The 25252-nt window shown below is 47.6% G+C and overlaps 1 protein-coding gene across 1 annotated transcript in view; it reads right to left on the bottom strand.

Moving 5' to 3' along the window:
* Positions 1-25252, bottom strand: part of MDGA1 (MAM domain containing glycosylphosphatidylinositol anchor 1) — a gene marked incomplete at its 5' end in the record, with an annotated part of 91155 nt that overhangs the window by 6042 nt on the left and 59861 nt on the right. Inside the window, 4 exons of the mRNA XM_010180024.1 lie at positions 13298-13432; positions 14675-14827; positions 21353-21376; positions 21904-22081. Of these exons, the coding sequence (XP_010178326.1) occupies positions 13298-13432; positions 14675-14827; positions 21353-21376; positions 21904-22081 (490 nt within the window). The remainder of the gene's footprint in view (positions 1-13297; positions 13433-14674; positions 14828-21352; positions 21377-21903; positions 22082-25252) is intronic.

Here is a 25252-nt window from a genome sequence, read left to right as displayed (position 1 = left end):
CCTTAGGAAACTGCTTTTACCTGCTTTTATCTGTCTGTAAGATACGATAATGATAATCAAGAAGGGTAGTAACACTTACTTACTGATTACTACAATCATGCCTAGTTTCTTGTATCAGAGTCCAAATCCAGCTGGCCAGTTTTCTTACCTATTTCTGTTGTCGTCACCCCTTCCCCATCTCCCTCATCAGATGTGTCCGGCATTTCCTAAGGGCACCTGCTGGTGAGGCACACACAAACACAAGCCATCTATCTGCTGCCAAATCTCTCCAGCTGACCAGAGACAGACAAACACAAAGGAAGTCCCAGGATACCAGCAATACTGTTGTTACCTCTCCCCATACAAGGCAATCTTTGCATTTGTCTTGTAATCTGTATTATTCCTTCCTCCCAATCAAAAAGAAGAATAAAGGCCAATGATGAGCGATGAGGAATCAATTACAGGGAGAGTGAGCCTTGCTGTCTGCTGGCTGCCTTTAAGACCAGAGCTGGCATTTCAATCTGTGCCACTCACACAAAAGAGCACCAGCTGGGCTGCCAGATAGAGTAGCCCAAGGGATGCCTTTAAATGTTACCTTCTCACAAGAAGAAAAGGTCTTATTTCAGTATCCACAGGATAGGGACTTCACTGTCACACTGAATAGCAGTGTAGATCCCAAGGAGCTGGCGCAGGCAGCACTAGGAGGGAGGCAAGGTCTGGCAGGGCAGGGCACAGCCACGGTCCATGCAGGATTGCAGAGAAGGCAGATGTTACCTCAAGAGCTCCTTGCAGGGTAGCTGGGGGAGGTTAATGCAGGGTGGTGGGGTGGGAAAGGCTGAGGCGCAGCCCAGTTTATGCAGCTGGAATGGAAGGCAGGCACCTGCAGTGGCTAAGAAGCTAAGGGAGGAGGATGCTGCATGCTGAGAGGTGGGAAGGCTTGTGGGATCCACAGCCAGGAGCTGGGCTGGCTGCAGGCAGCCTGGTCTCACTGCGACTCCCTGTTGTGGTCCTGCAGGATCCATGCTCCAGCACGAGGCAATCACAGGAGATCAGCTATCCATGAGAAATCCTAGCTGCAGCCCCAGTTTAGGTTTGGTACCCAAGTGGGAATCCAGCGTTGAAAGCCCCTGTGGAAATTCCCATGGCATTTCAACTGCAGGCAAGAGGGGTTGAGATAAGAAGAAGAAACTGATTAATGGCAAGAGTTGTCCAGTGGATGGAAGGAGACAGATGGTGTGGAGAGGACTCAGACCTTCTATAGACTGATAGAGTCACCTGTAGTCCCAACACGAGGACTAAAACCAGGCCAGAGAGATACCTTTCTAACAGGGCCTCTGAGCACTTCCTTAAGTGTGGTTTAGTGTTAACACCACTGATCACAAACTAAAAGCCTAAAGCTTAGTTTGGGCAAATCCCAGGAGCGAACTACAGTCCCCAGAAAGGATCTATTGGTGTTCATAATCCCCGCTACACACATAGGTCTCTCTCCCTCTCTCATTTAAATGGATGTTAATGAAGAGCAGCCAGTGTCAGGCTGGTGTTCTGTGTTACAGCGCTGTGGGGGAAAGTTACTGCTCTGAGAACGAGAAAGCAGAGAGTGGAAAAATAATCGTAGCACAGATAGAGATGGAGAAATAATATCAGCTTGTACTGACTCATAATTTAAAGGAATGCAAGTTGTCTTTGTGCCATGATAGCATGTATTTATTCTTTCATAGTCTCTAATAATGCTTCATACATTAACATCCGCAGAGTAAGACAACTAAAGCCTCTTGGCTGCTTTCCGCTCCTGACCACAGAGAACTTTATATATCTTTAACTGATCTCAGCTTGGTGTGCGTGTTTCCCTGTGTCCAACCACAGGGTCACTACACAGACCCCTTCCTCCAGCCACTGCTTCAGTAACTTCAAAGCAGGAGAGTGCAGAGAGCTCAACAACAGCAAGAAAAAGGAGTCTTGGTCAGTTTGGAAAGCATCACTATTCCACCTCTGCTCACAAGGCATCCCTGTCAGCTTTAAAGAGGCACTGAGCATGGTCAGTGCTGTGCTGCAGGCTGCCTAATTGCTATGGGACACTCTCTTTCTGGTTCATTATGGTGAGGAGGCTCTAGTGAAAGGGATCAGGGAAATCAAAGCCTTCAGTTACTTGCTCTGGCTGGGACTTTCTGGCGATATAAACAGCAATATGACAAGTTTTGATTGGCAATGCTTCCCCTACAGCAAACCTGTGAAAATTACTTATATCTGCCTACAGGGAATTTTCTTTGGATTTTACTGTGGCTTTAAAAAAATCAAAGAAACAAACACATTTCCACCCCTGACCTCCTAAACTGCCATCAAGTGAGGATGGGCTTGAAACAATATCCCCTGACATGGCAAAGCCAATTGCACAGATTGATCTATGATCCATCACTATCTGACCTGCCTGGCATGCATATGAATTTGGGGATGGAGAGAACGGACCAGCAAAGAAGCAACAACACTGTGCTGCAGAGAGGCACAGTGGACACGTGGCTGGACTCCTGAGGTGGACATGCTGGGGTTGGGGAGGACCTGGGGCATGCAGGCAGTGGGGTAAATGCAATGGTATGGTCCCATTTGCCTTGTGATGAGGAGTACGAGTGCTAACAGGAGGAAGGCAGGCAAACTGCAGCTACAGCTACTTCTCTCCAGCATATCCCCACCTGTCTGTGTACACAGAGAGCAGATGGTGATATGGTAGGAGCAGACTTGCAATGGAGCTATGCTTGAGCTCCTTTGCTCATTTGATCCACAGTCTAATTAGACAAAGTGTTGGCATAGAAAGATGAATGATAAAAGGCTTCCATCTTTGATGCTGTGTATGGAACAAAATCCTGTCACCCCTTTTCATGGAAAATTCCCTCAGAGGTTGTCTGTGACCAGTAACAGGCTTTCTCTGTGTGGACAGCAGGATGTGGTTTCAGGAATTCAAAAAAGGGAGGAAAAAAATCTCGATGCTCTGTATCATGAAATGTACGCTATCTCAGAAGAACAAAGGCCCATCCAACATGCAGCCAGCACAGAGCAGAGGGAGGGTACAGAGTCTGGCATTTAAAAGACAAGAATTGGGAGTCCTTGAGCTTTTTGCCAACTTCATGCCCAATTCATTAAACCATCTTGCTTAATCACATCCCTTTCTTGTACTTATATATTTTGCAGAGGACCATGTGGACAGACTCTGTCCTTCCCTACAGGGCAGCTGGGGTGCCTGACTCTCAGCCCCAAGCCCAGCCATGTTTTCACAGCCTCCAAATACCACTGCAGGCAACAGCTCTGCTCCCATGTGCCAGCTCACTGCCCATGGCCAGCACAGGGGTCATCATGGCAATTCCCAGCAGATCTGTTCACAGGGTCAGCCTAGGAGCAGGTTCCCTTTACCTGTCACCATGAGCCATGGTCCTGCTTGCGTGGTCCTTGCACTCAGCCTAATAGCGACCCAGTCCTCAGTTTCCCCACACCTCCTGGAGACCTCCTGCCCTCTGGAGGCCAGCAGACAGGATGGTGTTTACCTCTCCCTCAACTGGACAAGTGCTTGTTCACAGCCCAGCAAAGCAGAAAACAGATGGCATCTTATGCTGAGTGAGTCCCCAAACACCTGTGCTCCAGCATGCATCCCTCTCCCTTGCCAAGCCCACTGGGGAGAGTGCTCACTCAACCTGTGGGGACTGAGCAGCCTCTGCAGAGCTCACTCTTCCCAGCCCCAGCTCAGGCAACATAAAAGCCTCCCTAGAGAGGTGGTCAGTGCGACTGGGAAGCACCTGGTAATCTCAGACTCAATGATGGGAAGGACCTTCATGTGTGTCCCTTATTTGCTTGAGCTGCCTTGCTGGTCTCCTTGACACCTAGCAGCCCCAAATGTGCTGCCAGGACCTGTTCTTGCTTGGTGATGCTTTATCATGAGGTGGAGTTTCCCCCCGGGGTTCATCCTGCCTTGCTACAGCCCCCCTTCATGCTGGCGTATGCAGTACACTGTCAGAAGGCACTATCTGGATGCATGGAAGCTCTCATTTGCTCCTCTGTGCCACAATAATTCATGCTAACACTGCAGCTCCTTGCATGATTCCTTCCATAACCAGTATGTGTGATGATTTACAGCATCTATCCGTCCATCACCTCTCTACACAGAGATTCTTCGTTATGAGATTTCTCACTCTTCAGGAAATACCACCAGCCCCAAAAGAGAGGAATTTGCATTACAAGAAAAACCATATATTTGTCAGAAATGTCTTCTGTTGTTTTATATCCCAGACTTGCCTCAACAGCTTGTCTTTATCCAGAGATCCTTGTAAAGGTTAAGGATGTGCACCCTTAGAGACCACCTCCCTCCCAATCTCTCCAGCCTAAGAAGGAGAGAGACAGATGTAGCTGTGGAAAGAAGTCCTCCTAGGTATTTTGGGCAGAACTCCATCTCTAGAGATTGATATTGTACCATTCCTTATCTGGGGCTTGCCCTTTTGCTCCTAGCAAGGATCCTCTGTACAAAAACACACACAGGATGTAGGCTGCCTAAAGTCACAGAGCAGGATTAGATATATTCTGGTCTAAATGCAGTTGGGCAGCCCCTATTCTACCCATCCAGCCCTAAGAAAGGAGTTATGACCTTTCCATAGCCATTGCTTCTACCTGTGTAGTTTGTTCTTGCCTTTTGGGACCTCTCCAAGTAAGCTCACAACAATACAAACCATGGAAATGCAGAACAGGGAGAAAAGAAACCCTTCCCAGACAGCAGTGTTGCCTTCCTTGCTGAGCCTGAATAGATGAACTAGACAGTTGAAAAAAAATCCTCGGTTTTGTCTACTTAACAGAAAAAAAACCCCAGCCCTGTCAGTGAAATTCTGCTGGGAAGGAAGATGGACTAAAGGTATAAAATGTCTGGTGAGGGAAAGCTGTCTGTGGTAGTAGAAGAAAACATGACTTCAGCAGAGCAAAAGGAAAGGGTGACTCAGGGGTAAGTTCGGAGTTGGCTACTCATCAGAGGCACAGTTTTGTGTGAGCCCAGAGCTGCCTCTGACTCGGCCCAGGCAGGGCAGAGGGAGCCCTGCTGCCTTCATTGTGGCCCTAATCCTCCCAAACATGGCACCAACTTGCCCTTCATTTAATGAGCAATTTTGGGACTATTTCTGCACCATTTCTTGTGGGCATTTGTGGTAGGGGGACAGATGGCACGCGAATTAGCGTTTATGGGGCATGTGATGGGAGAGGGAGGCTGGCCTCATCCTTAGCTGCCAGCAAAACCACCTGCATGGGGTCTTGGTATGTCCAGACAGGGATCCAAAGGAGGGTGATTTGGTGGGGTCAGACTCCTGTTTGTCCCGAGTAGGAAGAAGGCCAATGTTGGTCTTTGGCAACATCAACCTCTCTCTTCTCACCTGGTAGCACGCATCACTCACCGCTCTCCTAAAGGTGAGCGCTGTAGATTAGAGTACCTAAATTAATCTCTTACCCCAGAATGGACTGTCTGCTTTATGCTTCTAAGGCCTTACAGAGGGTAGATGCCAGACCATGATTTCTCATTACAAAGACCAAGTTCAAAGCAGGACTAGAGACCAGAAGTGCTGGGGGAGAGGCCATTCTGGAGGAAAATGGGAGTACAAGGAACATAGCAAGAAGGAATTTAGGGGACTTTTTCCACCGATTTTGCAGACTGAAGAAGCAGAGAACCATAGCTGCTGTGAGGACTGCTTACTCCTTGTTCACCCTCTGTTTCGTGACATGCCCAGATGCCTCCAGGCAAATGCTCTCTCTTCTCCCAGCTTTGATAACGGCCCCTTTCATCTTTGCCACCAGAGACAGCTGGGTCCTTTGCGCAATTCATGTGCTCAGCTTTCTGACTGAGAGCACGCACTGTGCTCAGCTCTCAGATGAGCTGAAACAGACATCTGCTTCATAGACACTGCCAGGTTTAAAAAAGCACAACAGCCAGAGAGGGGGAGTCCACCTGCAAAGACCTCAGCCAGAGAGGAGGGAGCCTCCCAGAGCTCCCAAAATACAAGCGGTGTGTGTGGGAGGGTTCTTGACAAAAAGCCTGCAGAAGCAGATGTACTTATTGCTGAGGAAGGCTTTGCCTGTCTCTTCTCTATCCCTATGGACAGCCTATTTCCCCATCATCACCCAGTCTGTGGTCTCTCAGTCCTGGGAGCCAAGCAGGGGCAGCTGCAGGGCTGCAGGGCGTGGAGCAGATGGGCTGCTGGAGTGCAACGCTGAAGCCAGCATGACAGCAGGAATGAGCAGCTGAGATCCCATATTCTTCCTGTTGAACTGAAGACACCACTCCAAATCTGTTCTATGGCCTCCTCCTCTGCCTGACCCAAGGAGATGTGAGAGGTGAATGTTCCAGGTCTGGGAAGCGCTGGGAAAAGCCTTCTGTTGCTGCAGGAAGACTGTCAGAGTAGGCTGTGTTTCCACCTTTGAGGCAGAATACACTATAGCAAGAGACTCCTTTCCCATTTCATGCCCAGCTGTACTTTCACCAGGAAACTTCCAAGGGATGGCTGAGACAGTGAGATGCCCAACCTGACTCTGCAAACTCCTTCAGTTCAAGTGCTGGGGTGCCTGTCATCCCTGCAGAGCTCTCTCTCGGAGAGGCAGTCACTCCTGGAAGTAATGGTGATGACTGACACTTGTTGAGCATTTTTTGATTTCTAGGAAGCATTTCAATACATGTTACATAGTCATGTCTTGCTGAAGTTCAAGAACAGATTTGGATGGTTGCACAAGTTGTGCACTATGGCCCCCCAACCTTTATCCTGTCAGAGCACCCAGGGGGGTGATTCTGGAATGACTTGGTCTCCACTTGTACAATTACGGCTCTGGTGAAATAGTTAATGGTCCATGGAGAGAACAGAAGAGTGACCTGGGAGTGCTAAAGAAGTAGCTAGATATGCACTGAGAGCTCCCATTTCCTCTTAAGTGTCTGTTAAGTTTTGTATCTAGCAATTTCAGGGTCTTAATAATTGATGCAACACCTGATGTCTCAGGAGACGATCAGGTTGCAGTATATCCTTACAGCTACTCTGCACAAGGCTGATACTGCTGTGAGGCAAGGCTGAATGCAAAGATGCTTTGCTAAGAGCCTGGAGGAATGGAGGGAGGATTAGAGCAGCTTCCCACCAGACAAGTAACAGGGACTCAAATCAGATGAACAGGAGCAAAGATGATCTGCAGGGATTCAGGGCACCTGCAAATTAATTGGTGTCAGCAATATGTGCTACTGACAACCTTCCCAACAAATTCTGCAGCAGGTATGTGGTCAGATCATGACTGAAAAAGAGGACTTTTTGAAGAAAGCAACACTTCAGTAGCTATCTGCACTGGGAACTTGATTCAAGGATGTGCTTTTGGTGAAGGGAAAGGAAAGGCCGGGATCAGTGCACTCAGATTCAAGGTACTAAGCAGAATGCCTGCATCGACATGAAGAGATGGAATTCCATATTCATGGAATAAAAATTACATAGAGCCAATCCATATCTGAATGCTATTCCCTTCTCTCCATGTCTTCTTCAGCTTTACCTGTCAAGCTCTTTGGCCGAGGGATGACTCGGTCCCACATCTGCAAGCCATGTGAAGTATGCTGCTAGTGCTCTTTGTAAGTAAACATCCAATGAAGGTATAGACACATAGTATTTACTGGGCTCCAGCAAGAGTCACCGAAGAGAGTTCTCTGCCCTTGGTTATCCAGGAAGTTTGATTAGATGATGTATTGGTCCCATCTGGTCTTAAAAAATCTTTAAATCTATGGCTCTAATCCAAAGTTCACTGAAATCTTTAAAAAAACAATGACTTCAACGGTCTTTGGTTCAGAGCCACTGTATCGAACCTACAGAGCTTGAATGACACTTTTCAAATACATGGTTATCTTGCCAGGTATTTTTAATCCTTGCTCATGATCATGGTATTTGACTCACTTCCCCAAAAACAAGCAGATACTACCAGAACAGACCACTATCTATCCAAAGGGTCCACACCATATCCCACAGGAAGCTGCTGGATGTCTGCACAAAACATAAGTCAAATACACATCTATTGATGGAGCAATGAGTAAAGCCAAGAACCCATCTGAGTAAGTGGAAAGAGTATTTTAAAAATTCTTCATTTCTTCATTACAAACTGTTCACTTAACTCTAACGGCAACTTGTTTTCAAGAGTCTAGAGGGAAGTGAATCATACTCATTAGCAAAATCAGCCTCCCCTCAATCAATCCAGCGATGTAATCTCTACCATGTAGAGTTATTGCACTGGAGATAATGGCATGGATTTTATGAATGATGCATTTGTATATAAGGCAAACTTTATACGTCCAACAGAATGCAGCTATCTCCAGGGTGCCATCTGTGTAACCACCTGTGTGCAGTAGCAGGGTGCTGGGTTCATAAATAAGGTTTGGGTAGGAAAGAAGGAGCCATGATGTTGAATTTTGCAAAAAGGAACCATCTTCATGGTTCAAATTGCTTTTACATTGACATAGCTGACATCTATCAATCTGTGTGGCCTGACAGCTCTGACTACTGCCACTTGTCAGAAACAAGATGCAGCCACATAGCATCCGTGCTAACACTGGCTTCTATGTGTGATCATCCACCATGACCTCTCAAATGCACCTTGGTCTTCTTCAATCTGAGCTGAAGAAGTAAAGAAGCAATTCAGTTTGTCAGGCTTTCCGGATGTGGGCTTCCTACTCAGCAAGAGGGCATCAGTGGTGACACCACCAGTGTAAGTGGCCTGCCTACAACGCAATTACCTCTGGGAAACTGTTTGTAGCTTTCTCGAACTTAGATGCTGTGGTAAGTGATCTGACCAGGTCTCATTGTTTCTAGTGACTCAGAACCAGAATTCCTCTTAATCAATCCCAAGCACTGTTCCTCATGGAAGGGAAGGGAAGTTAGAAGGGACCTACAACCATAATCTAGTCCAAGTGCCTGACCACTTCAGTCACCTCTCTAGGAAGTCTGTTCCAGTGTTTGACTACCCTCTCAGCAGAGAAATGTTTCCTAATAGCTAGCCTGATCCTCCCCTGATGCAGCTTTGAACCATTCCCACACGTCCTGCCACTGGATACCAGGGAGAAGAGATCAGCACCTCCCTCTCCACTTCTGCTCCTCAGGAAGCTGTAGAGAGCAATGAGTAGTTTACAGTTTCATTGGAAGCTTCCCATCCTGATTATACATAGGCTAGAATTAGCTGGGGTGGTCAGATAAGGCCTGCGTCAGCACTAAGAGGGAAGAACAGCACCTTTAACTTCCCATGAGTTTCACAGATGCTGGACACATACCAGAAAATAAGCCTGTTCCCTGATTTCTGGGAGAGGAACTGGCCAAGGCAAGAACATGACACTGCTAGTGCAGAAAGAAGGCTCAAAAGACAAATATTGCAAGCCAAGAGCAGGGTCTTCAGACACTGCATTCAATTAGGCTCGGCTCTTGAAGCCCAGGACCCACAAGTGTCACTACAGGAAGCAGCTAAAGTCCCACCTTGGGAGATACCCCAGGGCAAGGAGGGGTCTTTGCCTTCTCCCCTCTCTGAGGCCATATCTTGTCATAAGCCTATGCGCAGTGACTACTGCTATTAAAAACACAGCAAACAGTAGTTTGAAAAGGGTCTACCAGTGAGCTCACAAATCAGGAGGCAGCTAAAAAAATGCTGCTTGGGTACATCCAAGATGACTGCTTGCATGTAGGTACCCCTGTGAGCAAGTAAACTCTTTGACCCAAGTGTTTTCCCCATGAGCACAGTCACTGGCTCACAAGATAGGGAGCTATAGTGTTACCAGTCAATGTGTGCCATGGGGACCACAATGGCCACACTAAAAGCCATCATATTTGACCAAAGCATTTCAGCCACTGTAGCTGAAACTTCCTCATCCTGCTGAGCAACCTTCCTTTTGTGGTCTGACCATGAAGGCACCTTTTGCTGCAGGATCTGCAAGAGCAGATCATAACCTGGCTACCACTGAGCTAGAAGATGTGACAGAGAGGTGTCAGGGGACTGTGGTGGGAGCAGTCCATTGGGGACACTGCACCAAGCTGTCCCCTCAAAGCATCTTCCCCCAGGCAGCCCTTGGGAAGAGAGGAAGAAGAGTCTGATGATTGAAGCAAGGACCTGAGGATCTGCTCCCAGCTGGGATGCTGACTCACCAAGGCAACTCAACAAAGGGGTTTTTTCAACTTGACTGGTTGCTGTCTGCTGTGACTGGCTTCCTCTCCTGAAGAAACTAAGCAATTCCTTGTTTGATAAATCTGTACCTGCTGCAAGCAAGACACCCTTGTTCTCCAATGCCTGGTGGGAACTAGATTTCTTCCCTTCCCCCTGTTTTTTACATTTGGGCAGGCAGAATTGTAGGGCAATGTGAATGCTTGCTCTGGAGGGGGCTGGAGGAAGGAAAACCGATGACCAAATAACTCCAGTAGAATGGGAATTGCCTCCAGGGAGCTCCCCTTCACCCTGCTCTCTCATCAGCTGAGAGATATCCAACATCACCCTGCTCTGCTAGTCGCTGAATATTTTATACCATGGCTACAAATGCTCCATTTGTATTCTGTTTCTCTCTTTCATCATATCTATTATAAACGAGTAGTGTCTGGGAACTCTCCCAGGGAAGATTTGCCTGGATGGCTATGGATATTTTATAGTCAAATTGTGCACGTAAACCAGCTTTCAAGTTCTGTAGAGGGGGAAAAAGGTAATAAAATGGTTATTAAAAAAATAAATAAATGTTGGGATTTTATACGGCTTCTTTTCACAGTGACAGAGCTTCAGTTTGCTCCACGATGGAGTTGGAGCTGCTAGGAGAGGCTTGGGCTGGGAGATGTCCCCTTGCTGGCCCTATCTGCCAACAGGAGCAATCTGATATGCTTTTGCTAAGTGCTAAGGGCTGGCATCTGGCTTTGTAGGACTGGGCTGGCACTGGGTGAGCCAGAGGTTGGGGCTGTGTCTGCAGGCATCAGGGATAGCTGGGTATGTGGGAAGGAAGACAGGGCCCAGGGTTGTAGCCAACGCACCTTTACCTTCATGTTGTCACATACGTGATACAGGTAGGAGGCCAGGGTCTGTCTCCTCATTTGACAGGAGAAGTCCTAGTGTGGAGCCCTGTATCTAAGATGGGACACTCTCCTCCAGCCCAAAGCTACAGAGGAAGATGTCAGTGAGCTGAAGAAACCTGCTCTGCCATCAGGCAGGCTGCCACTTCCCCAGGGGACTCTGAGAGGACTTCAGCCACCAAGTCCATTGAGCCTGGCACCATCTGAACAAGCTAAAGCTTTCTGGCAGGGTTTCACAACCTCTGCGTAAGCAAAACCAGCCAGGGAGTAACCAATGCACATTAGAAATGTAGATCGAGCCATTAGACCTGCTGGTGAAACAGAGCATTTCCCAAACGCATGTTCGTTTGTGCATGTGCAGGGCTGAGGACAGCTATGCCAGAGTGCTACCAGCCTGGCAGCAAGGAAAAGACCAAGTTGCATAGGAGTTAGTAAGTAGCATAGTGGGAATGATGGAAACCAGACAATTTTAAGGTTACCAGGCATTCTGATTTTTCCTGGAGAGGTCTCAGTTTCATCCCGGTGCCATGACATGTAGAAGAGAAGCCAAAACGATTACAGAATACCATGACTGGCCCTGAAAGAAACTCCAGGATAAATACGAGGTACTGAATTTCAATTTTTAGACAGACATACTGTGGGTTTGCTAGACCAAGCCACATATTCCACAGGCCAAAAGGAATGAAATTTTTCTCATTTCTTTCCCTCTCATTCCCTGACTCTATCTACCCAGTCTAATTTTAAAATAATTTATTCGCTCTCAGCTCAGGAGCACCAACCCCAGAAAATAATCACATAGCATTGAAGAGTCTATCCAACCTACACAAAATTAGCAGCCTCTTTTTGTGCAACAGGGTGGAAATGGGGAGGAGGCAGGGACAGTGACATCGAGTATGAAGGAAAAGATCAACAGATATAAAAGGTGCCCGAAGCCAAGGTAGAGAAAACGGCTCTCAGTGACTTTCTTAGGTCTTGGGAATCACTGTATCTTTTGCTCTGGGCAATTTGTGGGTGGAGCAAATAGGGTTAAGATACTATACAGTTAAAATACTAAAAGCCAAAAACCTGTAATTAATTGATTCCCTGGCATGTCCAGTACACCCCAATTCCAGACAGACCACCACATGAGAGCTGCCAAACAGCTTTTTTCCCAAAGCAAGCAAAAGCCAGTGGGCTTTTACTTTCCCCGTGAAATGAACTTAGAAATAGGACACAGAGACATATTCCTAAAGGAAACAAAGCAAGAGAGGCCTCTTCCTTCCTCCACATCTTCTTTCCTTGCAAGTCTCTCACTGGTCTGGACCACCCTTCGTTGCAATCACAAAGGATGAGATCTCTTTCAAAGATTCCAGACGTGCAGGAATTGGGCAGCAACGCTGATTGACCACAATGGACAACTGCAGAGAACAAGGGGGTTTGCCAGCCAGCATTAACATTTGGACTCCGTCAGCTAAACAAGATCAGCAAGCCCAGGAGAACCTGGTGTGTACCAACCCTGACAGTGTTCAGCAACCTGCCACCACCAGCGTGAAGACAGCATGGGGCAGCTGGTCTGCAGGGGGGATACATGTGTGTCCAAACACCTCCAACCTCACCGGACTCTGATGGCAAATATCAGCTCTCAGAGCAAAGAGAGATATGGAGACCTGCTCCATGAGCCACAGCCCAGCCTGTACCCACTGGCACCCATGGGGTCAGGGTTTCAGCCTCATCCCACTGAGATAAGGAGATCCCAAATTTTGCAGCCTAATCTCTCTGTCGTGCCATGTGCACTCAGAGACATGATGGCCAGACTCAGGAGTGTGTTCCCTCCTAGTGACATCAGCGGTGCCAAGCAGAGAGCTGTTAATTAACCCTGGTTATTGAAGGGCGGACACATTCCTGCCTGGGCCCTGAATTTTTCAGTCAGGCTCCAGTCCAGCAGGTGATTAATAACCTAGCATGCTGTGGGAAGAGTGCATCTATTATTCAAATTAATGAAATTATAATCAAGAGGTGACAAATTAGCCATTGCTCCTTGACTGGATATGGAAACTCATTAGTGTGCGAGGCACTTCTGTGCTGCTTGCTGAACTCATAGGCTCACGGGTAGAGAGGAGGGAGTCAGACAGAGCAGACAGCCCTTTGGCACAGCTGAGGGAATGTGCATCCTGCTCACCCCAAAATAGCTGCTGCCACCACAGAGCCCTCAGGTCCCACAAAACCTCTCCACCTCTGGCAGACAGATTGCTCACCTGTTGTCCTGCTGCCTGGAGGGTACTCACCGATGTGCTTCCCGTACATGTGGTAGTAGAAGGAGACACAGTAATATTTGGCAGTAATGTTGTAGAGGGGGCTGATGAGCCGGGCTTTGTCTCCGGTCACCCGAGGCCGGGACGCCTCGATGAACATATAATAACCTACAAAACAAGAGGGAAAGGTGGAGAAAGGCAGTGTGCACTGAATCTCCCATTTCTGCAAGTGATGGGATGCTGGAGGCTGGGAGACCACTCGTCCTCTGAGAGACATGGTGTCATGGTTTAGGGCTGGACTGACCACTAAATGCTCTTCCCATTGGCTCTGCACCCACTGTGGTCTCAGCCAGAGACTTTTGCAGGGTCCCCGCAGTGCCTCCCCTACCTCTGGAGTATTTAGGGGAGAGCAGGAGAGATGGGGATCAGCAGACCTCCTGTGAGCACACACAGCAGATGCGGCCCTGAACACACACACACACACACACACACACACACACACTGACACTTCTGTCTGGGTGTAAAATGAGCCCTTCTCCTGCAGCACAACTGTGTGAGGAGAAAACCAGAAAGAGGAGGGAGAAATCATTCCAGCCTAATTTCTCTGTCTCAAGCAGAGGGAGAGAGGATTTGGTATGTCTGGCCTAAACAATACTGTTATCTAAAGAGAACAATACCAAAGTAGTTGTTAACAACCCAGGGAGGAACAGATTAGCTATTTAATTTGTCGGCAGCATTTTCAATGCTCAATCAGGCTGGTGTACTGAACACTAATGGGAAAAGCCATTTCCTTAGCTGGCTATTGGATGGTGCGCATTTTTTCCGAGTTCAAAGATTTATGCTTGCATACAAATTAACTTTCCTCATTAGAGAAAGGGGAAAGTAACATCCAGCTAAAAGGGAAGCATGTACTCTCCATGCAGAGCTAATGTGGGCAATGCACACCACCAGTCTCCTTCAGCTAGGGATAAGGCACTTGCTGCCACCCTGAAGGCAGCTCCTGCCTGGTCCCTCATGCTGCTGCTTGGAACCGAGGAGATCTATTTGCCTTCCTGAGGCCTTCTATGAGGAAACAGCTGACTAAAACCAGCACAGACATTTTTAGGTGTTAGAGGCGTTCTCCTACTTGTTTATCCTTTTTTGTCTTCAAAGCATCAAACAGGACAAGGGCATTAGGCAGCAGGCAATTAGTCTGTAACAAGAACTAATGCTCACTCTATTCCCTTAAACAAAGTTGTGGGTGTTTAAACGGCGAGTTTAATGCCAATCAGTAGCATGCAAATTAACTGTCTGCTCCCTACACCCTGGGTGGAGGAGAAGCGTGTTGTGTGGAAAGCAGATCAGCCTTCCATGAGCTCCCAGAGCCGTAGGACTCCTGACAAGCCAAAAGAAACCCAGAGATGTGCCTACCCTCCGGCGTACCACTGATGTCCGTGGGGGGGCCTGTGTTGACGGTGCGCTTGGGGTTCTGGGTCAAGGCGTTCTGCCGGGTCCAGTCAAAGTTGTCCATTTTGTCCTGCACGAAGCCACAGATCTTCTCGTCCTCAAAGCGGCAGGTGTTATCTGCAGGGGAGGAAAGGGGCTGGTCAGGTGTAGCTTCTCAAACCTTCTCCCCAAGGCTGCTTGCAGCAAGTGGCACAGCACTGCTACGGCACCACTGTGGCTCTGTATCAAGCTGGGGGCAGATCGGCAGCCCCCGACCTCAGGAGGCGGCTGAAAAAGGAATATACCTGCAGTTAGTATGATTATGGAAGGGTTAATCCAGGTTGATGGACGTGATGATCTGAAGAAATGGAAGAAACCTATTAGGGTTAAAGAGAAAGGGAGATTCTGTGGGGAAGTCTGAGGGTGCAAACGTAGTGGAGGGTGAAAAGAGCATTGAAGACAAACAGGCCACAAGGGCTTTTAAACCAGAACGACTTGATGGTAGAATAATTTCCCCAGGAGAGAGGAAAAAACGCCTGCTGATGACCCCCCTTTAGGCTATATATTAAACTAAACTATGGCACACATGAAAAAAATCAGCTGTGGAGAAGAGGTCAGCTCAGTGCTACAAATGTGCCATTTAGCTAGAGTACATCCGATTTATACCAGCTAAAAGGCACATTTGATATTGCAGCTTATGCTGGTTCCCCTAACAAAATAAACCTTGCAGGTAAAAGACTGTTATGAATTAAGACTTGACCAGGCTGCAGATTGTAACCTCTGCGGTAAAAAGGCAGTCTCTGAGCTACAAAAACAAACACCAAGAATCAGCTTTGCACTGCTGACCCAGCAGGAGAGGGATGGTAGAAACAGGCAAAAGAAAAAACAGGTCCAAAACCTGATGTGAAAATTGCTTTGTGTTCTGAAAGGTCCCTGGACAGAAACCAGAGCTGGAGAATGGGATTTCAGACTTCGCAAGTGGTGCAGACACAGTGAGCACACATCTCTCTATCTTCTGCCTTTATATGAGAGCAAAGAGGTGTGCTATGAGACTAAGAGATAAAGTACTTAAAAGCCATGAAATACATACAGAAAGGAAAACAAGGCTCTTGTTAAGGGTTTGGGATGTGCTGCAAACCTTATCCATGGCATGCTGGTACAAGACTCAACTTTTTTGGAGTTTATCCCACACGCTGTTCCTGTTATCATGCCCAGATGAAGAGAAGCCCAGATGCCTACTTGGGCTTCTGCATTCCTGTGTCTTCAGTGGTGATTCGCTCTGGTTCCTGGGCAGGAAGTTCTCTGTCCTAGCATGGATGTTGCTGGCAGGACATGCAGGGCAAAGGAGGGTCAACAACCTATGGGCTGGGAGACAAGGATGGGATGGGCAAGGGAAGCTTTCTGCAATGCCAGATCCAAAAGCTCTAGGCATGGTACATTGCGATGGTAGGAGCTTCACACACCTACCATGCACACCAAAATCTGCCGCCTTGTACCAGAGAGGAGAGCCTACCCATGAAATGAACAGCGTCTTGACTCTGAGATGCTGCACCTCCTGGTTTCTATCCTGCTGCTAAAAGCTCTCCTCATGATGTCTCCATGCTGTTGTTCCCTCTTCTTGACTGGCTCTCACCAGCATCCCACCAAAGCTGTGAGAAAAGATAATGGTAGTCTCCTGCTGTGGCCCGCAAAAGGGTCTTCACCATCAGGCTGGACACTGTGCTGCAAGTTGAGCGCTTGGTTTGCAGACCAGGGCAGATGGGTTTTCCATAAACTCAGCGGAAACGCCGCTCCTGTGAGCTGAGCACAGCCATTGGGAGCTTGGCCAGGCTGGCCACTTAACTGCTGATTAACCCTGGCTAAGTGCTTTCCGTTCAATCTGCTCATTTCTCATTAGCATCCTAATCTAAATTAGCCACTGCTCCGCAGTGCGAGCACAGGGGGCCACATGGCAGCTGGAGCTAAAGGAGGAAGGAGGAACAGGAACAGACGATGGAGGGCAGATGCCTGCAAGGTCTGAGGCAGGGCAATTGGGTGAGCTGTGGGGTCCCTTCTGTCCCCAGCCCAAGGAGATGCAGGGTGAAAAGAGTGAGAAAGCAGTTTCTGAGGGTCCTTCTTCAGCCCCTGTGGCTGAGAGGAGGGCATCTGTGCCTGTAACAGACGCCTGCTGGTCCTCAGAGGACCTGCCCTTGGAGCCCACAAGCTTTCTGGTATTGCTGAGTTTGTCCAACACCCCAGCTTCTCTCCATCAGACTCAAGACAAACATTTGCATGGCTCCAGCTCACAGGTTGCCAGCTGCACTTAGAAGACACAAGTTTTCTTTTACGATGGCATTATCCTACACAGCAAGATCCACCACGGCTGCCCTTTTGCAATCAAAAGGACTGGGATGGTTTGCATCTCTGACCCTGCTGTGCATGTGGGCCTTCAGAGGAGAATGGTGACATCTTTCTCTAGCACAAAATTCCCTTAAAAGAGAATATCAAGTTGAAAGCAGAGCTGAAGGATATAACACAGAGGACAGCCAGGCAACTGACAGAGGGAGCAAACCCACAAAGGATGAGGCACAGAAACCAAAGGAGAGGCAGATTAAGGAGAAAGCCCAAGCTCAGGTGGAGATCAGAGTGAGATGTGCAAGACAAGAGGACCGAGAACAGTATTCCTAGCTTAGCACCATGGCCTGGTCATGCTAGCTGATGCACTACTGTGCCTTTTTTGCAAGAAGCCACACACATCCATGGGATGAGACTGCTCAAAGAACACTCGAAAGCTTGAAGAGAGCTCTTTAAATGGCAAAACAGGTCCCTGACTCCATCCTTCCCTAGCATTCAGATGCAGCTACATCCACAAGGCAACACTTCTAGAAGAGTACATAGAATAGAAAGGGGTCCTATGTGCCACACATACCACAATATGATCAGGCTGCAGTGCAATACCATTTGCTGTGTGGGAGTTTATAACTACAACACAACATCTCTGCTTAGCTTGGGATTTTGAGGCACTTTGCAACAACTCATGAACAAGGCTTTTTAACATCTCTGTGAGGTAGCAGTGCCTCTTTCTGTACATCATATCCTGCATTACATGTGGGGAAACAGATGCACAAAAGTATAAAGAAACACATTTAAGGTCACAGTAAGCAGTGGCAAAGCTGGAAACAGAATGCAAGAGCTCTGACTCCTGGTCCTTTGGTTTAAAACAAGCCACAGGAAGGAAAAGCTCTGGTGTTTCTCTGAGCTAGAAGCAGAGGTGCCCAGAATAACTAGGATATGTTCAGTGTGGTTTGGGATACCACCAGCACGTCACCTCTGCATGGTTATCAGCAAAGCTCAGCAGGAGAAACCTGGCAGATCCAGCCCAAAATAAAACCTTTAAATGACCTTCTGTGTCTCAAAAGCCACAGGAGTGATCTAACTGTTGACCTTGGCTGTGTGAAGCAAACCTTGCCGACTCACACCATCTGCCAAGGATCCTGGCCCGGCGCTGCAGCGCAAAGGAAGCTTCCTGTTTAAAAATTAAAGAGGGGGTTTAAATATTGAACACAGAAGTTGTTCACCGGATTGTTAGAGGCGAGGTGGAGGTGGCAGGGGAGCTGGTTCCTCAAAGGCCAGAGTTAGCACTGTCTTCACCAAACAGATTTCCTTGGCAGGCTTTGCAGTGGCAGCAGCTCAAAGTGCAGAGATGTTTGCTCCTGGTTACAGACACCTCCCTGCATTCCCAGGGGAGAGACCCTGCTGTGGCTATTAGCATTTCTTGTTGCTTTGCCTTCTTGAGAAACATAATGGAGGTTTTCATTTCAAGCCCTTAAGGGGAAGCCATCTCTGGCCCTGAAATTCTGGCTGCCAGATGAATGCAAAAAATAATAATCCTATTCTAGCTGCAGACCATGGGTGAATAGCAGATGGAGCACACTTGAATAAAATTGCCTTTGTCATTTAGCTGTGGTCTGATAACTGAAACTGGCTTGGAGCACAAGGGACCACGCTCCGAGCCTCAGCTCTGTTGCAGACCTGCTGTGTGACCCACAGGCCATCACTTTCCCTCTGGAGACCAGTTTCTCCACCCAGAAGATGAAGACAATGAAAACTGGATTGCGACCTCAGAGTATGCTGGGATCTGAGAAACAGCATTTAACAGCCTTATCCATGGTAAGTTTCTGAAGCATTTGTAACCAGTAATGGAAGAAAGCTTCACAATACTGTAACTAGTTGGGTCATACTAGATTGCTATCTGCTTTAATATCTCCATCTGCGACAAGGGAATAATACAGTCCAGACAATCCTATTTGCCATCATGATACAAGGAATTGGTGGCAGTCACCTTTTTTTCAACCTTTGCGTTGCACACATTCCTGAGGAATGGGCTCAGATTTGAGGAATCCAACTCTAAACACTGGGCTTATGGCTCATTCCCACATGTTCATCCCGGGGCAACAAGCTCAGATTCCTCTGGACTATGAGACATTACCAGAGACAGGACACACAAGCACTAGACAGTGAGCAATGAGCCAGGGTGATTTACAACAACCAGCATCTGGTACTGATCACCACCCACTGTACTTGTCCACAATCCCAAAACATTTTAGCCAGACTGCAGATATATGAGAAATAGTGCTGCTGCTCCGGAAGCGCAAGACACACTGGCCAAGAGAAAAAAATATCCAGCAATCCTATTATGCTTCTTAGTACCCTCATCACCAAGGCTGCAAGGCTACATCTGCTAGAAAACCCAACCATCTAGTGCTGGTGAGCTGGAATAGCTTGGGGGGTAGCACTTGCAGGGTTTAGGTTAGAAAGTGAAGGCTATATCCAAATAACATTGCAGAGAAGTAAGAAAGACAGATTCCTCAGCACTGGAATTTAGTCATGACATTAAAATGATCAGTTATTCTAAGAGATCTTTAATATAATACTTCACAATTAAGATAATTATAAGAGAGTTTTTTAAAGTAAGTTCTGGTTTCTAGAACCAGATTGACTGTTTTTTAAAAGTTATAGTCAGTCTTATTGCTAACCTCTAAATATTTGAATTCTTCAATATCTTTTGTTCAGTTTCTCTGCTTTTACCTTATAACCCCATTACCTAGCTCTGTAACAACGCCACATGCATGCCTGCCCCAATGTCATTAACATCTTATTAGGCTAGGAGAGAAAATGCATGAAGAAATAATTGTATTAAGTGACTCTCAGAGTTTGTAAATTAATCACCATTGTGCATGCCCTTGGATCAGGCTGCCAGAGACATTAATCATCTAATCTTTGCCTTTCACTTGAGAACTCTCAATGTTTGGTCCCAGAATTTGGCTGGGCAGCCTAGCGTGTGGATACCTTTACAATCCTGTCCCCAGCTTTTTTCCCTGGGGGTGGTGATAACAAGAGAAGTGGGAAAATAAGAAGTAGTAGCAGGGATTTCTCTGCTGCTGGGCTGAGAGGCTGGGAACTGAGCTGTGGCCCAGAGACAGAGCTAAGAGCCTTTGGGTTCCTATTTCACTGGCAGCAGTTCTGAAAGCAAGGGGCATCTCTGAAAGCAAGTGTGGTTGGTGCAAATTAAGGCAGTCAATCTCAAGGCGTGAACTCACAGGCAAGATCTTGATGACTGGCTCAGAGGTCCCGATATCCAGAGGCTGGATAATTCTTATCAAAGAGAAACCTCAGTGTGGACTTAGAAGAGTGAATGCTTTGTGGTTGCCTTAACAGTATAACCCCATATCCCAATTGCTGGCTTCTGTTGCCAGTTCCTGGTTTCTCCTTCCCACTGCAGAGCAGCAGTAACACTTGCCTGCACACACAGAGAGTACTTTATAAAAAGGCTGAATGCTGTTTCAGCTTCTTTTAATTTAACACAGCAGCTGGAAACAGGGAGAAAGCAGCAGCTACATGTTACCACCTGCTCTCTGTAGACCACCCATATCTGCCCATTTCTGCCCAAGAGCTTTGCCTGGGCTTATATCCAACAACCAAAGCAAAGGGACTTTGTTTCATCCCCTGGAGATCACTCCACCACTACTTACAGCATGTTAGAAATGCTTTTATGCTTGATGGGCACCATCATGTTCTTGTTAAAGATCACTGTTTTGAGACATTGCATATTCTGCTCTCAAAATCAATGAGAACTTTGGGTGCAAAATAAAGACGGGCCTACATCTTGGCAGGAACAACCAGAAGGTAAATAAGCAAGTAAACAGTGACGACACTAGAGGGGAAGAAGAAGGAACTGTGCTCAAGGAGTTTGGAAGCAGAACCAGATCTGAGCTGGATACCACTCCATACCAGCCCACACAGGGATGTCAAGCAGTACTTTTCCAGGTCAGAAAAGGACAGAGGTTATACATTCCTTAAACGTAGATATTCTGGGGAACATTTAATAACCTGGTTACTGGATGCAGATCACTAGTGTTAGAGGGAGAGTGGATTCAAGATTACAGCCTATCACAGAGATATCAGGTGTGAGTAGGAGGCATATATTTGGTATATATCTCCTGGCAAGAACTCTAGGTACAACAAATACAATTACTTACTGAAAGTGTTATTATTATATGCAATTTCATCCTCTTTTGGGGAAAAAGATTTAGTAAAAAGTTAGCTGTATATATCTGATCTGCTGGAGCAGTTCACTAACATGCATTGCATTCAAAACATAAACGCAAAGGTCTTGTTGCTTACCTGTTGGGTTGGGATAGTTGATTGCTGGAAAAGGAAACAGAAAAACAACAAGTCAGAACATTTAGTACTCCTTCAAATCACAAATCACACTCAAAGGCTGAAAATAAAACAAACACATCAAGAAAGGTCATAGATGCACAAATCTGTTCACAGGATCCCTGTGAAACAGCAGTCCTCGATGTCTGCCTTGATGATGGATCAAGGTGTTGACCCTCTGATCCAAGAAGCAACAGATCTTAAGAAAACCCCACCTAAAGGGTGATCCCGGGATCGCACATGGAAACCCTTCCAGCAACCCAAGCAGTTTCTTTCTGGAGCACCTACAGGGTGCTAAAGCTTGGTATCCAAGAGGAACATCAAAACAGTTTGAGACAGATATGCTGGGAACACCAGTCATGTTGTCACTCCACGAGACAAGAGGGTTGTGTGAAATCATGCAAACATAGGAATCCACCCAAGTGTCACAGAAGACAACATCTACACGTGCCCATGGCCCTAGGCCTGAGGCTCGGACCTGCTCTCGTAGCCAGGACCGAGGAGGAGACACCTACGTTCCATGTACCGGATGATGCGGGCAGCCATATCCCCAGCCCCAAAGCTGGTGATGGGTGTCAGGCGAACTTCATAGCTCTGAGGCACTTTCAGGTTGGGCAAGATGTGCTCCAGCAACAGGCCTTTCTCCATTTTCTGCACAGGAATGAAGGTTTGGATAGTGTTTCTCTGAGCCAGCTGCACAGAAAAAAAACACACAGTGTTATGAAAATCCTGAAACTGGAAACCTGAGGGATCCTATCCACCAACTAACACCCTATACCTCCTCTTCCTATACAAACAAGTACACCTGGTTTACCAATGAGATATTAATGCAGAATTGGTTTGAAAGTTCCCAGCCCTGGCACAGAACACTAATCAGGAGCCTGAGCTCTCCCTGAAGAAAAGGCTTGGGGTCCTCCTGACTGGAGGGACAACTTGAACTATGAGTCCTGGAGCAACTCCACTGTATCCAAGAGGGGAGGAATGAACCCAACCCACCTCCATCAGTGCATCAAGGTCCTGTGCACACAACATGGCATTTTTCCAAGAAACCCTTCAGTTCACAACCACTGCTGCAGAACTCATTCATTTGTTGACTGGGTCCTGTGGCATTTCATTGGGACCTCTCTACTGTCATGCTTCCTCAGCACCCCTCCATAGGATTTACCCTTGAACCTTAGCCTGTGCTGCCTACGCAGAACAAAGCAAGCAGTCTAGTTCAAGTCAGGGGTCCTCTGGAGTCATCCATAAGCCCTGTCATTCTCTGATTCCCACTGAGGAAGGAGCTGACCCATGCTAGGTGAACTATACCAGCTGAATGTTGTTCAGTCTGTTAAGGAAGCCAAAACATTTCAAGAAAACAATGGGAAAATTATTGTTGTCAAAATCACCACCACCAGAAATGATGAATTACGTGTCAGTGAAACTTCCCTGCCACAGTCATGCTTGCTTGGCGGGGGAAGGACAAGAACAAGGATTGCATTGTAAAGATACAACTTCCTGCCTGCTGCTGTGCAGTGCCTGGATCCTTGTGGCATGATATGTTATTGGGGCTGCTGGTCTTGGTAAAAAGACCTTTAGCAGGACTTTTCATGGCCCAGTGTTCACTGTCCCAGATGTTAAACCTCCCCCTGCCTTTGATATATCCTCTAGGCTGTCAGGTTTCATCACAGAGGTGATTCACCTGATAGGCAGGCTCAAGTGTTCCTCATTAACTTTGAAGCTATTAACTCTGACAGGGAACTGCTGGAGAGACTCCAGCATAGGGCTACAAAGATGATTAAGGGAGTGGAGCGTCTCCCTTACGTGGAAAGGCTGAGGGAGCTGGGTCTCTTTAGTTTGCAGAAGAGGAGACTGAGGGGAGACCTCATTCATGTTTATAAATATATAAAGGGTGAGTGTCACGAGGATGGAGCCAGGCTCTTCTTGGTGACAAACAATGATAAGACAAGGAGTAACGGACACAAGCTGGAACACAGGAAGTTCCACTTAAATTTGAGAAGAAACTTCTTCTCACTGAGGGTAACAGAGCACTGGAACAGGCTGCCCAGAGAGGTTGTGGAGTCTCCTTCTCTGGAGACATTCAAAACCCGCCTGGACGCCTTCCTGTGTAACCTCATCTAGGTGTTCCTGCTCCGGCAGGGGGATTGGACTAGATGATCTTTCGAGGTCCTTTCCAATCCCTAACGTTCTGTGATTCTGTGAAGTTCCAAGATGACTGGAACAGGGATGCAGGGAGGAAGGTTTACAACAAAGCTGCCAGTGTGGAGAGTGTGGGGCAAGATGATGGAGTGAGGGTATGCCAGGAGCGAAGGCCATCAGCAAGGCAGGGCAGGGGAGCAATGCAGATATTGGTAAAAATAAGCACACACAGTTCCTCCTCTGTCTGCCTCCAGTCCTAATGTGCATAACCATAAGATCAAACTCAGAAGCAATGGCTACCGCTGGAGAACTTCCTGTGTCAGAGGTCTGCCCATTTCCAATATGGCCAGGACCCAGCTCCTCACCCAGGTTGATCTGTCCATAGTTTGGATGGTGCTTCCAAGTGAAGAGGCAGGGCTGGACCAGATCCTGACATGGTACTGTGTTGGGGAAGGGACTGGCCCCTGGGAACCTGTGGCTGCATGTGGTTCTCATGGGGAACAACAACTTTGGATCTGCCTTACATATTGCACCTAAAATAGACCTTTATACCTGGAAAGGTATAAAGGGTCAGAGGGCTGGGAATGGCTCTAGTGCCTTCCTGTGAGGCACCTAGGAGCAGTCCCAGCGGGCAGGACCAGGGCAGTGCCTCTGAGAACCAAGCACGAACTTGGCACTGGGATGCTGCCAGGATCCATCTGTATCAACAACACCTCATCTGCATGCATGCAAGCTGGGTGCTGACCCAACTGGCATGCCTTCCGCTCGGCCCTCCTGTCTGACAGTTCTCCACACCACTGCTCTGCCAGGCCGGAGCAGAGCTGGTTTCCAGCAGCAGTGACCTCACCTGGGATCATTAGCATAAGACCACCAATTATCTGGGAGGAGAGGAGAGGTCAGAAGCTAAAGGCAGCTAAAGCAGTACAGCTCCTGGCATGAGGCTTTTTGGGGAGCTAAGCCTGAGTGGGAGAGGGAGTGGCAGCAGCTCCTCCCCACTGGCTGTCATGAGCCAAGTCACTGGTTTGGCAGCCAGCAAACAAGAGGAGGTCAGGAGCCATTTTGCTTGTCTAGACATAACCTTTAGAAGAGAAACAAAATGGAGAGTCTGAGAAGCCTGAGGGTGAGATTCAAACAGTGCAAATTCTACCTCAGCTGGGAGTTGGGTGGAATTTGGGTATCTAAACCTCTGGGAGCAATGTCAAATCACTTACTCTTCTACATAACCTAAGCCAGAACAAACTGAGAAGTCAGCTGCCAGTCTGGGCTGCAAAGCTCTAGATCCCCTAGTTGAGTGAGTTTAACCAAATAAATACCTGGCTGCCACCCAGGTGTGGCTGTGATTCAGAAATAAATAAAGGTACATATGCCCCCATGGGTTGCAAATTGTCTTGCTTCCATGGACAGGCCTGTATCACCTGGTAATGGGAAAGGTACAGCCAGGGCCTGGGACACACCTCCTCTTGCAGCATGGAAAAAAAAAGTTTTGCAAAGGCAGAGAGGGCAGACTGAAGTCCAGGTCTAGCCCTGTCAGGATGCAAAGTGCAGCCATGGTCACTTGGGAAATGGCGTGAGGAGCTGCAAGAGCGGAATTTTGGCTTCCCCCTCTCCCCTAAGACTCCCTAGTTTCTCAGGCTGCTTCTTGCAATGGTTTAGCCCTGATGTGAAGATGAATGTGCATGTCTCCCCTCTGCAAAATTACCCACCCCAGACCCTAGGAGAAACTAC

The sequence above is a fragment of the Mesitornis unicolor genome, unplaced genomic scaffold (assembly GCF_000695765.1).
Source record: "Mesitornis unicolor isolate BGI_N332 unplaced genomic scaffold, ASM69576v1 scaffold16812, whole genome shotgun sequence".
NCBI lineage: Eukaryota > Metazoa > Chordata > Aves > Mesitornithiformes > Mesitornithidae > Mesitornis > Mesitornis unicolor.
Note: the sequence above shows the minus strand (reverse complement) of the source record. Positions and strands in the feature narration are given on the sequence as shown.